The sequence below is a fragment of the Amblyomma mixtum genome, chromosome 9 (assembly GCF_055824585.1).
Source record: "Amblyomma mixtum isolate Tamu chromosome 9, ASM5582458v1, whole genome shotgun sequence".
NCBI classification, from domain to species: Eukaryota; Metazoa; Arthropoda; class Arachnida; order Ixodida; family Ixodidae; genus Amblyomma; species Amblyomma mixtum.
In genome coordinates, this window is record NC_143020.1 from 57,763,465 (window position 1) to 57,779,828 (window position 16,364).

General features: G+C 49.1%; 1 protein-coding gene and 1 pseudogene across 1 annotated transcript in view; both read left to right on the forward strand.

The window, feature by feature from the left end:
* The window catches only part of LOC149329172 (uncharacterized), a 29,285-nt gene extending 14,622 nt beyond the window's left edge, over positions 1-14,663 (forward strand). Inside the window, exon 2 of the mRNA XM_089561178.1 lies at positions 12,034-14,663. Coding sequence (XP_089417304.1) covers positions 12,034-14,540 — 2,507 coding nt within the window. The 3' untranslated portion in view covers positions 14,541-14,663. The remainder of the gene's footprint in view (positions 1-12,033) is intronic.
* LOC149329171 (uncharacterized) overlaps positions 1-16,364 on the forward strand; it is a 377,016-nt pseudogene that overhangs the window by 185,591 nt on the left and 175,061 nt on the right.

Consider the following 16,364-nt stretch of genomic DNA (forward strand, 5'->3'; position numbering starts at 1 on the left):
CAGCATGCAGCAGGATGCTTATCGACAAGTTCGCCTGCAGTGTGCCTCGTGCTCTTAAAGGTGCACTGAAGAGGAATATGAACTCGATGTAAAAGCGGAACCTTGGACGAGTTGGTACGACATTTTCCTGAATAACAGCGCGAACTTGGACGAGGACAGAAGAAAGACACTTTCTTGTGGCAAGCTATAGACCTTATGCAAAAACTGGCGCCCGTTTGCGTTGACCACGCGTGTTTCCGCCATGTTGGGGGCTTCCGGATGCCGCAGTATATGGCGGTACGGGAATAGCGACGCGCACGTTGGCATTTATCGTCGTCCAAGATGCCCAAATATTGCTCTGTACCTTGCTGTACACAAAGTGGACTCAATGTTAACCAAGGAAACAAGGTAAGAGTGCTGGCTTCGTGCGCTTTTTTTAATTTCTCGCCTGGGCACGATGCGAGGCAGCGGGAAGCCTCCTGCGGGTGTCAAGTGCTTTTCGAGAGTTAATAATTAGATCGTAGACGAAGTCACAACACAAATAACATTTGCAGAACTAAAAAGCCTAATAAGTGGGCTGTTTGCGTATCTTGTATTTGCCGAGGAGCGCTCTTGTCTGCTAGCCGTTACGGCGCAATGCGTAGGTCAGCTAGTACTTTCTCACGCGGGATTAGTTTGGCGTCTGTCGCTGGCCTTCATGTGCCCGTTTTTTTTCTTAACCTGAACCTTCGGTTTGCTGTTATGCGAGTCTTATGCAATCTTAAATTTGCGAAGTGTCAGATGCGAACGGATCCGCAACGGACCTTCGCGTAGCCCGTGTCAGTAACTAGTGTACGGAGTAGGCAGCGTAAATCGCTCATTTACCGTTCGTGGTTGGCTTTTTGATCGTCGCGTATTTTGTGAAGATCGTTTTTTTGCAAGCGATGGTGTTACCCATAGCGTCGGCAGTCATGGTCGGGCCAGCACTCTGGGGCGCAGAAATGCGAGCAACACAGATGTTCAGGTCGTTTTTTTTTATTTTATTTTAACGCGCCGAAGCTACACCTGGGCTATGAGGCGCGCAGTAGAGGAGGGAATCTTATTATTGTTGAGTACCTGGGGATCTGTAACGTGCGCCGAAACCTCGATGCACTGTCGTTTCCGTTTTTCGCCTCCATAAGAAAAACGGCCGCTGCAGCCGGGATCGAACCCACATCCCTCGGCTCAGCAGCACAACGCCTTAGCCACTGAGCCATCGCAACGGGTTGATCAGGTGGCTGTGCTATCACCAGGCATTTTAGGCTTTACGGAAGTTTGAAAATAGCGCATACCTCCCCTAATGCTCGACTAATTGTTGTTCTGGCTTATTTCAGATAACAAATCTCACTGTTGCATCGCACATGAAGTTATCTTGCAGTTGTACATTAAGCGGCAGTTTTCAGAAGACCATAACTACAAAATCTCTTCTTCGTCCAATGTAAACAAGAAGTTGAGCAAAGCATGGATTGAGCAAAATGCAGAAAAAATTATTTCCAGGTATGCACCATATTTTAGTGTGGGTTTTTCTTTTGCAGCTGTCCTACCTAGAGATGTAAAATTTCAAGAAATTTTGAATGGCGTGAAAAAAACCGTTTTTTTCAGGGTTTTTTTCATGAAAAATTGGAAATTTTGCAAAGCGTGTTAAAAACAGATTTATTTGCAATAGCACAACAATCAATAATAATGCTCCGAAGTTCAGTCGAATATGTAGTTACAGATGTCATATTGGGAAACGAACTTCTTGTTCTATTGCACCGAGAAAATAAATAATGATTTGCACTTCATGCGAATATGGAGGTATAAATATCATATTTGTGGAACGAACTTATTGTTCTATTGCACCGAGAAAGGGAACATGAAAACTGATCTATAAGTCACTCCATATCGGACTCAGAGTCACTGCCGCTGGATGCGGCACTACGCGCAGCAGCATGTATTGAAGCTGTGTCCACAGCTAGGTTCGACTGCTTATACACGAGCTTTCGAACACGTTCCCCTAAAAGCCTGTTGCGAATCCTTGTATGGACGTTTCCGAAACGTAACCAGTTTGTTCGCAGCTGGCGGATGATGGTGGTATCTGCAGCAGTCGGCAAGCCAGACGAGTTAGCGACTGGTTGGGGTAAAGGCCTTGCCACCAGGTATATGGGGTCACGTGCTTCGCTGAAGACCCCTGTCCTGTACCAAATTCCTGCGGATGTCCTGTACTCTGCTACGTTGGAAATCAAGAAGCTAGGCTTGTATTTGGCTAAAAGCGCTTACGTGCACAGCAGCCTATGTTATTTATGCCGTGTGTGTAGCGCTGTAGAATTTGCAACCGTTTTGTTCTACTTCAGCCGGGAGTTCAAGTATTAGTGTGTTTTTAAGTCAATCCTGGATCTTATATGTTACCTGGCCTTCAACCCGCGTACTCGTAGCATGAACGTTTTAAAAAGTACTGCCTGGCACCGGCGATGACGACTGCCCTCCAATCGTTCAATGATGCACGCAGTAATTGTTTTCAAAGCAAAAACTAAAACCTAAACTAAAAGCAAGCAATCCTAAAACCTTGAAATTGCACTGTGAAATTTTCAATGTTTTTTTCCATTTTCCCTCGTCTGAAAAAAACGAAAAAAAAAAACGGTTTTTTTCAAAAATTGCACTGTTTTTTTCAGGCCTTCACATCTCTAGGTATATTCTCTAGGTTCTCTAATTGGATGGATGGATGGATGGAAGATAGGAGCGCCCCTTTTGAAACGGGGGGAGGGGAGGTGGGAAAGGGGGGAGGGGTTTCGGCTTATCTTTCTTTAGTTTTGTTTAAATGTGTTGTATATTATAAAAATTTGCCATTTTCTTAAAATACGTTTTCGAACACTTCTAACCTTATATTTCCTCTCGGCATTTTAGCCACGAGTCTTCCAATCGCTTTTTGCTAACTTCCACCGCTGATTTATTCCCATTGCCATTGTTACCTGTAATCCCTAGGGTCTCAGGTAGAGTGGCTGTGGCTACATCGACATCCGGATGGATGCCATCACATTTGAGTATGAGGTGTTCAATTCTTTCTACGGATTTACCTCACACAGCGCATCTGTAATCTTCTTCGTTAAATTTCTTTTTGTAGCTGCGCGTTCTAAGACACCCTGACCTAGCTTCAAAGAGAAGGGCACTGCCTCCTGAGTTATCATAGAACGATTCCTTTCTGATCTGCCTTTCCCAGTATCGATATGGTATTCTTCTTCCATTCATGCATGGAGCGCCGCCTGGTCCATGGCAGAGAGAAATGCAATGTACAATGGGGATGTCTTTCTTTCCTCCTGTTTCCTGTTCCGAGAAGAGGGAGAACGGACGAGCTCGCTCCCTCGGGGGTCATGCACCCTAGCCATGCTGATACCGGGATGGCGTTGCACGTGGGGATTCCTCCTCGTACACCAGAGCTTTCTGCCCTCTCTTTCCCCTTTGTTTGGTCCTCGGAGGCCTCTCTCCACGCGCGCTTCCACGCCAGTTCTGCGCGGACAGCCAGTCGGTGTTTAGTGCCGCCCGCAGTGACGCGACATCGCAGCATCGCTCGCACGTGGACTCTTGAAGAAGACTTCGGCACAGCGCCACATACGTCTTCTTGCCTGCCAGACCTCCACGGTAAGCGAAAACAAGTTCCGGCCAAAGTGTTCCTTGTTGCGCAGAGTGGATAAGATTTCCTTGTAGCATCCAGGGTTTCTCACGGACAAATGATGTTTGTGTACTGGACAAACAGACGGTGTTCGCGCTTGGCCACATTTTTTGGCATTTTGTTGACCGCGTAGCATCGGCAGTGGCGGCCGCAGCTGGACTCGATAGTATTTTATAGACGCCGGCGGCTTTTCGCACTGCTCCACAGACAGTAAAATGGTGGCTGCTGTGTCGTTGGAAGCGTCCAATGTTTTCGCTCACGTAGCAACAATAGCGGGACACGAGACGAAAGAGTGACACAAACAAGCGGTGGCTATCGACCGGTTTTTATGCTGTTAGCGTTAAATGGCCGGTCTAAAACATTCTTCTCGCAGTGAAAGCTTTCTTCTGTTTTGCTGCGCTTCCTGCATCAGTTCAGGGAGTGCAGCACCTTCGCATTCCGTTTGCCAGCGCAACGTGCCGTCTTCGTTTTGCAAGTGTACCAACCTAGTGTAGCACGTGTTCTTGGCTCGCTTGCACTCTCCGAAGGAGAAGATGAGCCGTAGTGCAGCAATATGGCGGCGGCCTTGTGTAGGTCGGGAAAAGCGAAGATATGGCAGTAATCTCGGAATAAAATGATGAGAGTTCTTTGATGAAACGAGGAGGTTAGTGACTGTTCGCGGCGTCATAACTGTAAACTGAGGCGCTCACTTCGAGCAGCATGGGCACCATTTGAGCGCATATTCGTAAATCCTATATGTGTGGGTATATATATATATATATATATATATATATATAGTAAGGGAGTAATTACTCATTGACGTCCACCAGAGCGCAGCCATACGGCTACAAAGAAAAGCTATACAGCCTTCTCAGAAACTTCTTGGGGGATTCCCCTAAAAAACATTTGGTCAATATATATATATATATATATAATGATGAAGTCACCAGATCTTGAAAAACATAAGATTTAATTCACGACGTTTCGGCTGGAAGACCAGCTTGGTCCTCCAGCCGAAACGTCGTGAATTAAATGTTGTTATGTTTTAAAGATCTGGTGACTTTACCTTATATTAATCAATCAGCTGCGAAGAAATAATTTTATATATACTTTATAATATAATATATAATTTTATATATATATATTTGTGAAAGTGTGTGTGAAGTTTTTTTTCTATAAACCACGCTTTCCTAGGCCTGGTTCATGGCTTTCTCTCCACTGCCATTTGTTGCGTGATTCACGTGGTTCGGGGTTTTGGCGCCCGTTGATGTCGCGAGAACGCAGTTGGCGCTAATTTTGTCGCGATGGGAAGGGTGGAAGACGAGCAGGCCTGCACTCCGGCCATTCGCCTTGCAAGCAGCCATTTCCAAAGCTGCGCATGACCAAACGCTGCGGCACCGTCGCGCAATTAGTGCAGCCAAATCGTAGAGACCTGGAGTCGGGGTCGAAGCACCTTGGCCATACATCCAGCATTCTTGCACACAACTCTTGAATATCGCGCGATCATTCTCTTCAAACTTTTTCCGTAGCTAGCATCGAGCAGTTTAGACGTTTTTGACGATAGCAAGACAGTAGCAAAAAAAAAAAAAAAGGAAGCCTACTCAAGGGAGATCTGCGGATACATATTACGCGACAGCGTGTACAGCTCGTTCGGTCGAAAAGCCGTCGGCGTAGTCGGCAACGCGTGTCGGAAATAATCGTGCGCTGTGTAAAAAAATTGCATCATGGTAATGTGTGGCTGGCTCTAGTGATTGATGATTGACACGTGTGTGATAGGCGATGACGAGTTAATTAAAGCATTGCAATTAACTGCTTAATTAAGAAAACGAAAAATTATTGAAAGGGGCTTCAAAAGTGTCAAAATGCCCAGTATTAAAACATAATGCTTGATGCTATTTAGGAAGAAATTTTGTGTGTAATTGATCAATTAATTAAAACAATAGAAAAAGATGTCAAACTGTCAAAGGGTTAGAGCACCGAAGTGCAAATGTCATTCCGCGGCAGAATATAGTCCTGAAGATGTTGACGAGGCCATCACGTTTGTAGAAAGGATTATATCCCTTCCTTACGGCTTAGAGAACTACCCTCCCAAATCCATGCAAATATAAGATTAGAGTGGTGAGGAGAATGTGGCGCTGAACCCTTTGTGTCGGCAACAGAAGTTTCGTTCCCAGAGCGAGCGGAAACGACCCTCGTTTACTGAGCGCTACGTGGCGCAGTGTCAGGGCAAGAGGACAAAGGCCGGTCTCCTTCCCTTCCCAGCTTTGGCTGCAGTGCCGCAGAAAACTAACCCCAACGAAGGGATCGGCTATGCCTTCTCATGCGACCGAGTCCTACTTATCGACGTGGTGGCTCGCGTAAAATCGATAGCACGTGGGGTAACCATTAGCGCTGACTATTCCGAGTGTTAAGAGTCGACGGGTGCTGGAAGACCCTGGTATCTCAACTAAGGTGTTCTCATTTTTTAGTTATCACTGTGCGCATTTCCATTGATATTGCGAAAAGTGTTAATCTGCTTCCAGTGCGCGTTCTCCATTACTTTGCGGAGATTGCAGGTTGACTGCTTGTGGTCGTGATACTGTGTGATAAGATATTGAGCACCATCAAGAGGACGAGATTACACGATTTTGTCGCCTCAGAAGGCTAAAAAATGGAGCTTTGGTTGGTTGGTTTATGGGGTTTAACGTCCCAAAGCGACTAAGGCTATGAGAGACGCCGTAGTGGAGGGCTCCGGAAATTTCGACCACCTGGGGTTCTTTAACGTGCACTGACATCGCACAGTACACGGGCCTCTAGAATTTCTCCTCCAAAGAAATTCCAGCCGCCGCGGCCGGGATCGAACCCGCGTCTTTTGGGTCAGCAGCCGAGCACCATAGCCACTGCGCCACCGCGGCGGCCAAATGGAGCTTTGGGTTTCGAGAGGCAGCAACCACCCCGTCCGCCCTCCGGTATGGAAATATAGAGGCTTAGCTATAAGCAACAACCAGCAGGGTATGGCTTCTGCGCATTCTTTTTTTGGCCGGACATCATTAGTTGGCTTGTTCAGCAAAAACTCGCCCTCGTCAGACAAGCCCTGGCGCAAACGTGGCCCTTCATAGTGACGTCATCACCCCTCCAGGATAAATATGCCATCAAAAGGCAGGGGTAGATAGATAATAGCAAGGCAACTTCCGCGGTCAATGCAAACTGCTTTTGAGGCCTTTTCCTTCGTTGCTGCACAACACCCTTATCAGCAGGATAACAAAGCAGACTGCCCTCAAGACGGGAGCGGCTGAATGAACTCGTACTTCGCCTGCACTGGCCGAGACTTCCCACAGACTTGGATGCGGTAGATGTGCACAGTGGTGTGTCGGTTCCGCGAAATGCGCTAGAATATACCCGGGGTTTGTCGCTTACAACTACAAGGACGACTGATTTGCATATGCAAAGATGGAACCAGCGAAACAGACGCAAGACGAGAAAGAGAAGGCACACACACAACACCGTTGGACTTCATCAGCCTGACTGCGCCCACTGCAGGGCAAAGGCCTCACCCATGTCTCTCCAATTAACCCTGTCCTTTGCCAGTTGCGGCCACCGTATCCCCGCAAATTTCCTAATCTCATCCGTCAACCTAACTTTCTGCCGCCCCCTGCTACGCTTGCCTTCTCTTGGAATCCACTCCGTTACCCTTAAGGACCGGCGGTTATCTTGCCTTCGCAATACATGCCCTGCCCAAGCCCACTTCTTCCTCTTGATTTCAACTAGGATATCATTAACGCGCGTTTGTTCTCTCATCCGCTCCGCCGCTTCCGATCTCTTAACGTTACATCTATCTTTTTTTTTTCCATAGATCACTGCGTTTAACTTAAACCGAACCCTTTTTGTAAGAAATTGAGCCACATTTCTGCATACTCCGTGCAAAGCAAACGCACACATTGGACAATGTAAGGGAAAGCTTTATGAAGATAAAAATTGAAACTCCTTTTCGGCGATTATGATTGAAGGGTCGCTTACGCTATCTGCTTGTTTTTCCTGATGAAAAAGGCTTCCAGCAGCTCGCGCTCACGTCTTGATTTCCCCGGATCGATAATACTGACTATGTATTTATTTGAAATACCTTACAGGCGCATTGGGCATTGTGTAAGGGGGGCGAAAAAAAATATAATGCAGTGCATTAATAACCAAAAGAAACAAAAGGGAACATACGATCATGATAAAAAAGATGCCCAGGCTTAGCTTGGTTAAGCCAAGAATGCGTTGCATATTGCGCGGTCTTTTTGCGCGAGGTATTGCTTGGCGGCACTCGATTTTCTCAGCAGCTTTTCCTCCGTGACGTATGGATGGATGGATGCATAGGAGCGCCCCCTTTGAAACGGGGCGGTGGCAACCGCCACCATGCTCAGCCGTTCTTTTATTTAATTTTTTTTCCTTTTTTTTAAAGTTGTTTCGTGACGTCACGTCACCAAGAGTGGTAGGAGAGGGATGTCACAACGCGTGCTTAATGATTGTAGAGAAAGGTCGGCTTTAATCTGAGTGAGGCTTTAGCGGTAGTTATAGTTTCCTGAAATGAATCGTGCTGCCCTGTTTTGGATAGATCCTAACGCGATGATCATGTTCTTATGATCGGCAGACCAAATGGGAGAAGCGAATTCAAGTGCAAATTCATTAGGTGGAACCGAGTGGAACACTAGCAGTCCTTGACATGCAAGGATAAATTGCTCCCAGTGCCCGAGCCCAAATTTGCTCTGTGCTGCCTTAAATGTTCATTTAGGCACGCTCCAGTTTGCCCCAATGTCTATTTTGCCGCAGGACAATGGAATGGAGTAAACCATCCCCACTGCGCACTTTGTGAACTTCGTCAGGTGTTTAGTGATGCAAGCGCCAGTGTTCTGCTGGCCCTCTAGAAATTCGGGCGCACAAACGGGATAGCTTTCGCGGGACAGAACACATCAAAGTGACACCAAATTTTTGAGCCACTTTTTAAAAGTAGGGGACCATTTCGATCTTCCTCCTATCCTCTTCCGCTGGGCACGCGGGCTTTTCTGAACACTTTTTCATTTTTTTCCCCAAGGATTCACACACCTCCAGCAAAACCGAAGGGGGCAACCCCGAGGTCTTTAAGAGGTCGACCTGCTCCGGCAGACTTCGTTGTTGTTGTTGCATGTAACACTCATTACCACTCGCGCTCACAACCATTCAGTCACACTGATGTCCACTCACTCTCATTCACGTTCAGTCACTGTTTCCTTGTTTGCTGTGTCGCCATAAGAGGGTCCCAAGTTTGAATCAGAGCGGCGGGAAAAACTTTTTCAACTTCGACTCCAATTTTCTTAGAAATAAATGCATCCTTCGCTGCCGGCCAAGTGGCAACAAAGCCATGAAATGCCCAGCTATCGGATTTCGCTATCAAAAAAATATGAATAGAGCTCTCCTCACTTTCCCTTTAACGTTGCGGAGAGAGTCAGCGTTCGCTTGTAAACAAAAATGGCCGCGCCTTGCACGGCCACTTTAAGGCATTCGCTCTTAATTCGCATACTGTCACTCGTACGTCGAGGTTGAAATTACATCTAGTCCATGTTTTTGAGGTAATTCAGCGATTATAGAGCAGTGAAGCCTAACTACCCAAGTGCGGAGCCAAAGTAGCAACGACAACACTGTAGTTTTCATGCCAGCTTTAACATTTTCCTCCATTTTCATAATTTTGTTCCTTGAAAGACAAAAATATTCTGGCTGTGCTTGTCATATTAACCACTAAATTCAGAAAAAAAGAAAGTTTCTTCAGTCCAGAGTTCAAGCGCTTTGGCTTATTGTCACCAGATGGCGCCACTATGTTTACACACAGCCAGCCAGCCAGGGCACCTTTGTAGGCGGCCACCCGTTACAAAGGGAAGGCTACATCATCATCATCATCAAATCATGCATCCAAACATCCAAAAAAGCGACGTTGTGCGCGGCAAACGGGAGGTGTTGTAGCTGCGTTTTTTAAGGCGTTCGCAACGCAGTAAGCGCAGCGTACGCAAGCTTAGTGCGTTCTGTGCAGTAAACTTGTTTACTGGACAGGGAGGGTATTTTTAAAGCCGCTAAGCCGGCCGTAAGCAGAAAAGTAGTGTGCACGTCTTTATGCGCAGAGAAAAAGGTGATGAAAGATCATGTAGCATCTCATTGCAAAGAAATGCTTGCAATCCATGCGTATTTTGTCTAAATCATGCTGGAGCACCTGCCATCATCATCATTAGTTTTCGCCTTACTGTAACTTGTTACGGAAGAGACGGTATGCTAAAACGTCTTCTAGCGTGCGCAGCGCTAACCGGAAAGTCTGACGTCCGGTAACACGGTAAACGGTAACGTAAACATGGTAACGATATGCTATAACTCTCTATTCTCACTCACCGACCTTACTTTCCGCGGCCCTCTGGTACCCTTGCGTTCTCTTTTGCCTTTGCAATGCATGCTCAGCCCAAGCCCATTTCTTCCTCTTGATTTCGACTTAGATGCCAGTAACCCGCGTTTGTTCCCTCACCAACTCTGCCCGCTTCCGGTCTCTTAACGCCGCACCTCTCATTTTTTTTTCCATACATTGCGGCGTTGTCCACTACGTGAGGTACTAATTTACTATGGTATTATACTTGTATTATGAGTGGCAGGCAGCTACTGAGGGGCACTTGCAGCAATTGCTTTTCATTTCAAGTGTACGCTTAATGACCGTGGCAATCCTTGCAACTTGTGCGCTTCAGGACGGCATACATGCTTGTGCACTGCGATTTCTTTTTTACTCTCATTACCGTTGCTACGCAGCTCTAGAACCCGCACGACACAAGTCACCGGTATCTCGTATGCCATACCTGTGCTGCACAGGTGTGGCATACGAGATACCAGTGACGTGCGCAGAAGCCTATGAGGGCCAAACACGGCGGTGCATTATTGACCGTGCTGCTGAGTATGCACGGTCGCTAAAAGAAGTAGGAGGTGTACATATTTCTCAGCACTGTGCCGAATGCTTCGTGTGTAACCGTGCGGCAGAACATGCGCCGAGGAAAAAAAGATGCAAGCACTGAAGTGTGAACCACAACATCAGGAGATAATGATTCTCGGCAGGAGTAGAGATACGAAGGGCGTTGGTGGACCCCTCCCGCAGCCGTCGGGAGGGGTCCACCAACGCTTCGAGTACCCTTCAGACAGTCCAGTGGGGAGTGTCCTTTCGCTTTTATTTTGTTTTTCCGCTTCCCGTGAATAAATAATTCCAGTCAGAGACTACATAGCTGCAAATTAGGCCCACGAAAATAAAAATACGCATGGAGTCTTTGATTTCGCCGATAGGTAGGCATCACTCCGCCGGTGGAAGAGCGGCAAGCGGCCACGGGTCTGTTTGAAAGGTTGCTCGACCCCCCCCCCCCCCCCCACCGTGTACGGGGAATTTAAAAAAAAGGCGGGAGCCAGTACGTTTAATCGGATTTAAATTAGGGAAATCGGCCGTGCAGAGCAACAATTCGCATTTTCTAAGAACGCTCGGGACATGTAGATCGAGTTCCAGCGGCAAAAATACCAGTTCAGATTCCTCTTCACTGCACCTTTCAGCATCCTCTCAACTTTTCTGTCCCATCTCTTCACTGGATGGATAAATGGCTTGCCCGTGACACCGTCGGTTCTATGCTGGTACTGCAGGGATAGATCTTATTGCACAAAGTAGCGGAAGAAAGCGCTGAACGAATTAAGAAAACTCCCCAAAACTCCAAAGCTTGCCCCATATTTAGGATTATCATGCCAACAGGTTTTCCAGCAACGTTACACGCAGACTAGGCCGTTGTGGGTCACGCCTGTTTGAATAATCAGATGAATGCAAGACATCATGGCAACTGCGGACGCGTTACTGCAAAACATGCATGCTGCATGATTTATTTCAAGATGCTGTACAGAGAGGGAGAAAGGAATTTTACTGAGGAAAGGTGGAGAGGTCGGCGGTGGTAACATGGCCCTGGCCTGCTACTCCCCATTGGCGAAAGCAATGGGGAGGAAAGGGAAAGTGCGCATGAAGGTTGATGATGACATTACAAAATGAGTTTCATGGGCGATCAATCGATACACACACGCACACTGGTTGGCATGCGCATCGCGGTGGTAGACGCGCGTGAAATTCATGTCTTAAACACACACACCGACGCATGTAATTAACACATACTGCCGTAGGGGCTCCATGAAAACACAAATGTGCATCTTCACGCTTGTCAAACCATAAACAGACTAAACTGTGTAAACCGCGTAGGTAGTGCACAGACTGGTATCCAGGTCTGTTTCGCATAAACACTTGAGCACGACCTTCGTCACAACCCCCCACTCAGCACGTTTTCCCTGTTTCCTCATGTCACCAGCCTGGGCGAGTTCAGTCGTAAACGTGTTTAGTGTTTTAGTGTTTAGTGATGCTTTTCCTGCAGGCCAGTTCCATCCGGACGGGACTGCCATCATGCCCAAACGCAAGCGCCCAGATGAAAGCGCTGCCATCAAAACTGACCAAGATGAGGTTGTGGCGCCCAAAAAGGTTCCAGAGACCGAAGAGGTTCGCGTTCCCGTGGAGGTGCAAGTTCCCGAGGTGGCTGATATTCCCAAACACAAAGAAGTAGCCGAAGACGTGCAGGTGCCCGCCGACGGCGAGGCGCCTGCCGAAGTCGAGGCATCCCCAGGTGTCGAGGTATCCCCAGGTGTCGAGGCATCCCCAGGCGTCGAGGAACCCACAGGCGTCGAGGAGCGCGAAAACGAGGAAGCGCCCGACAGCGTTGAGGTACCCGAAGACGTTCACGCGACGAAGGCCCCGTCACTGCCATTGGAACAGATGGACGGAGTCTGCAGCCGGTACGGCGGTCTAAGAGTCGACCATCGTCGACCATGCACGAGCCGGGAAGGCCATGCGTGCCACATCATAACCAAAATGAAAGCTTGGAACAGCTTCTTCTGGGCCGTCGGGCTGGAACTACAAGAGGACGCGGCCTCGAAGCTCATCCTCGTTCAGGCGAGTGACAGCCCATGCACGACAAGCCCCAGCATGATGAAAGACAGGCGCCAAGCCGCGACACTTCTGTACCATCTGCTTACTAAGCACCGGTGCGTTGCGGAAGTCACCATCAATGACCGTATCCTCACCGGCCATGAAAAAATTAGCTGTTTAGCGGTTCGCGACGCGCTGGGGCTGAAGAGGCTTTCGTTGGACTTGAGGTCGCCGGGAGTCGCTGTCTCCGGCTCCCTTGCAGCGACTGTAATTTCCTTGACACAGTTGAAATCGCTCGAGCTGTCCGTGGACTTCCACGGACACGTGATTGCCGATCTTGCGCCTCTTTTCGCGGAAACAGCTACCTTGAAGACGCTCATAGCTTTGGAGGTCCGTGTGTACCCTGAGGACGCCAGCACCTTCCTAGCAGGCCTGTTCCGAAACAGGAGCATCCGAGACCTGTCACTCTCGTCAAGGATTCTCAACTGTGGTAGCACACCCTGCGGCATAGTCAACCCGCATGTCGCTCTTGGAACCTACCTGAGGCTGAATACGTCCCTGAGATCGCTGTTTATTAAAGACCATAATTTTGGCACGGGCATGGACGTCTTGACTATTTGCGATGCCCTGGCTAGTCATAAGGTGCTGGTTAGACTGAAGCTAGAGGTGAGCATGCTCAAGCTGCAGTACGCCACTGCAATAAAGCAGCTTCTGCGCACCAACAAGACACTCAGGCACTTCAGCTTCACGTGCAGCTACAGCCATGATGACGTAGTAGTTGAAGGATTCCATTGGCATGAATGCCGATGGTGCCACTTTCGGCACAACGATGACTTTGTAAAGCCGTGGATCTCCGCTCTGCTAGAGAATGACACCTCCATCACGGAACTAACATTCTCAATGTGCGGCTTTAGCCTCCTAGCGTGCCAGAAATTTTGTCGAGCGGTGACCGCGAACAAATCGCTGAAGAAGATCAACTTCGAAGACCTCAGTCGCCATAGGTGGGAAATCTGCAAAACGCTCTCTGAATGTGGCCTGCAAGACAGAGTCGTCGTCAAGGGCCACTGCTTGGTACACTACACAGACAGAGGCTGCCCCTCGTACGCAGTACCCCTCGGCCTGCTCCAGACCGCTGTGGACACAGCAACCGTGTCCAATAACCTCACGCACATCACGCTACGAGTGTACTCGATTCAGTGCTTTAACGGTGCCACAGAGCCAGCCTCAACGCCCATCGTTCAGCTGATCCGGAGCGTGACTAGCATTACACATCTGGCGCTGAGTCTGGAATTGCAGTGCTCTAAACAGTGCTGGAATGTGTGCGGACCCGCTATATGCGACGCCGTGTGCCGAAATACGAGCATCAGAAGCATGAGCTTCATTTTCTCGAGGGAGAATTCCTGTGACATGGCACCGCTGGCAAGCCTCCTGCTCCGAAGTCGAGCCCTCCGTAGTTTCACATTACACGCTCCCAGTCTCAGAGCTTTCAACGCGTTCATCGCAGAGCTCTCAAAGCCGGAGCTTGCGTATAACTACGCTCTGCAGGACCTACGCTGCCTTCGTAGTGGCCATGATGGGATTAGAGAGCGCCTGGCCATCCAGGACATCCTAAACAGGAACCGAGCCTTGGCAAAGCGCGCTGCTCGCTTCGTTACCGGCACCCGTGTGAAGTACACTGCAGAGGCTTTTGAGCAGATCTCCACCTCTCCGACCTTGGTAGACGAGCTTCAGGCGACGGCGTTTGTCGACGAAGCTCGAGCTAAGAAGCTGATTGCTCGGTGCGTGCTCGGACTGCAAGACTTCACAGAGTTCATGCGCCTCGCAGGCGTAGTGCGTGACGGCATAGAGTGCAGCGCCGGAGATGACGGCAAGACGCAGCTGGGTGACCTGCCCGAACTTTGCCTTCGTCGCATCAGGCATTTCCTGCGCTTGAGCGACGTGCTTGATTCAGCGGAGTAGGATGATGCCGTACTGAATGTTGTACACGTGTTCCTGTAAAATGTGTGAAGCGTGTATGCATTCTCTAAAATATCATAATCACTTCGTTTCTGCCATGTGCTTCCGATTTTATTCCTTAAAGGGATACTGAGGCGGTTTTCGAATCAGCTAACCTTCTAGGGTTTTGAAGTAGTGTAATTGCTGATCACGTCTGTGAAATGATTTTTTCGATTTTGGCTAAAACAGCGGCGCAATCACCAATTAAAAACGCGATGTTCAAAATTCCCGCGCCCCGCGCGAGCGCAGGAGAGGGGAACAGCGGAGAGGGAAACCTCGTCTATGTCGGCCAGCGTGACGTCATGTTGAGGAGCCGGGGATGCTTCGGCGCACCCGAGCGCGCTTTCAGCGCGCGTTGTTTCTCGTGCTGCATGCGTTGTTCCTCGTAGAGCTGTGCACGGGCCGCAAATTTCAGCCCGCGCCCGGCCCGAGCCCTACACTACTGACGGAGGCCCGGCCCGGCCCGACACTGAAGAAACCTAAGCCCGCCCGGGCCCGGCCCGAGTTAAGGCCCGGGCCGGGCCCGGCCCGACCTGCAAAATTGAAATTGAAGTAACGATGAAACAAAGAGCTAGATAATTTAAGGAAAATCAGTTTATTTCAATGTTTTCAAAATGCTCGGCTCTCATGGTCTAGATGAAATTTAGTGAGGATACGCAAACACTGCGCATATAGAGAGTTATCACTCCAAGTTATTATGTAAAAACAACAAATCGTCCATTGATGACGGCTTGAGGCAAATGCGGCGCTCCTGCATAATGAACCCGGCAGCGCTGAAATTTATCTCGCTGCTTGAACTGGTAACCGGAATTGCTAACACTTTCTTGGCAAGAAGAGAAAGCTTGGGGTACGTCGCTGCCTTGCTTCTTCAAAACTGTGATAGCTCAAACTCTGAGCAAAGGGTCGACTCTGTGGCCAAGTACTCGCTCAGCTCGTCTCTTTCGGCACTCCGATTGCTTATTTCGTCGCTCCACTCGCTGAACAAATCCATGCCCGGCTTTTTCGCAGGAGGTAGTTCTTGCATAGTTTCCGGCAACTCCTGGGGTGTCGACGCTACGAGCTCTCGTATGCGCCCGTACACTTGATCGCGCTCCTCGGCGGGAAGCATCCTAAGGTGCCGAAATTGTGGGCAGAACATCGTTGCTATCTGGTGCTCCATGGTCAGGATAACCTTTTCCTTCACCTCACCTTCCTTTGTGCAGTGTCATTTTGGGTCGTGACATCACTCATGTGGAGATTAGTTTCGAACCTTGCAACAGTAGGGCGGCTGGAGCCACGCAGGAGCAATCGCGAAGCCCGGCCGGCCCGTCCGAGACAAATATACCGTGGCCCGAGCCCGGCCCGGGCCCGGGTGAATAGACTTCCGCAAGGCCCGAGCCCACCCCGCGGGCCGGGCCGGGTACGGGCTTTCGGGCCGGCCCGAGCCCGTGCACAGCTCTAGTTCCTCGTACTGCGTGCGTTGCGACGTACAAAACGTGTCAGCCGATCTTGAGAATCAGATTCAACAGGTACTACTCTGCGTTCGTGTCCACGAACAACTACGGCCGCGACTGTGTCGTCTTCCACTGTTTTCCGCAATACTACAAGCTCGCAGCACAACCGCTCGCTGCTGTGACGAAGAATTCAAGCCGACTAAAGCAAGCTTACTCTGCTCGACACACTTTCGTAAGAGCGGCTACAGGCAGAGCTTGTCCTAGTGTGATCTCTGGAGATTTCTGTCGAAAAGGCGCGGCTGAACCATGACACAGTTCCATCGATTTCCTCGCGCATAAGAGGCGTGTCACCATT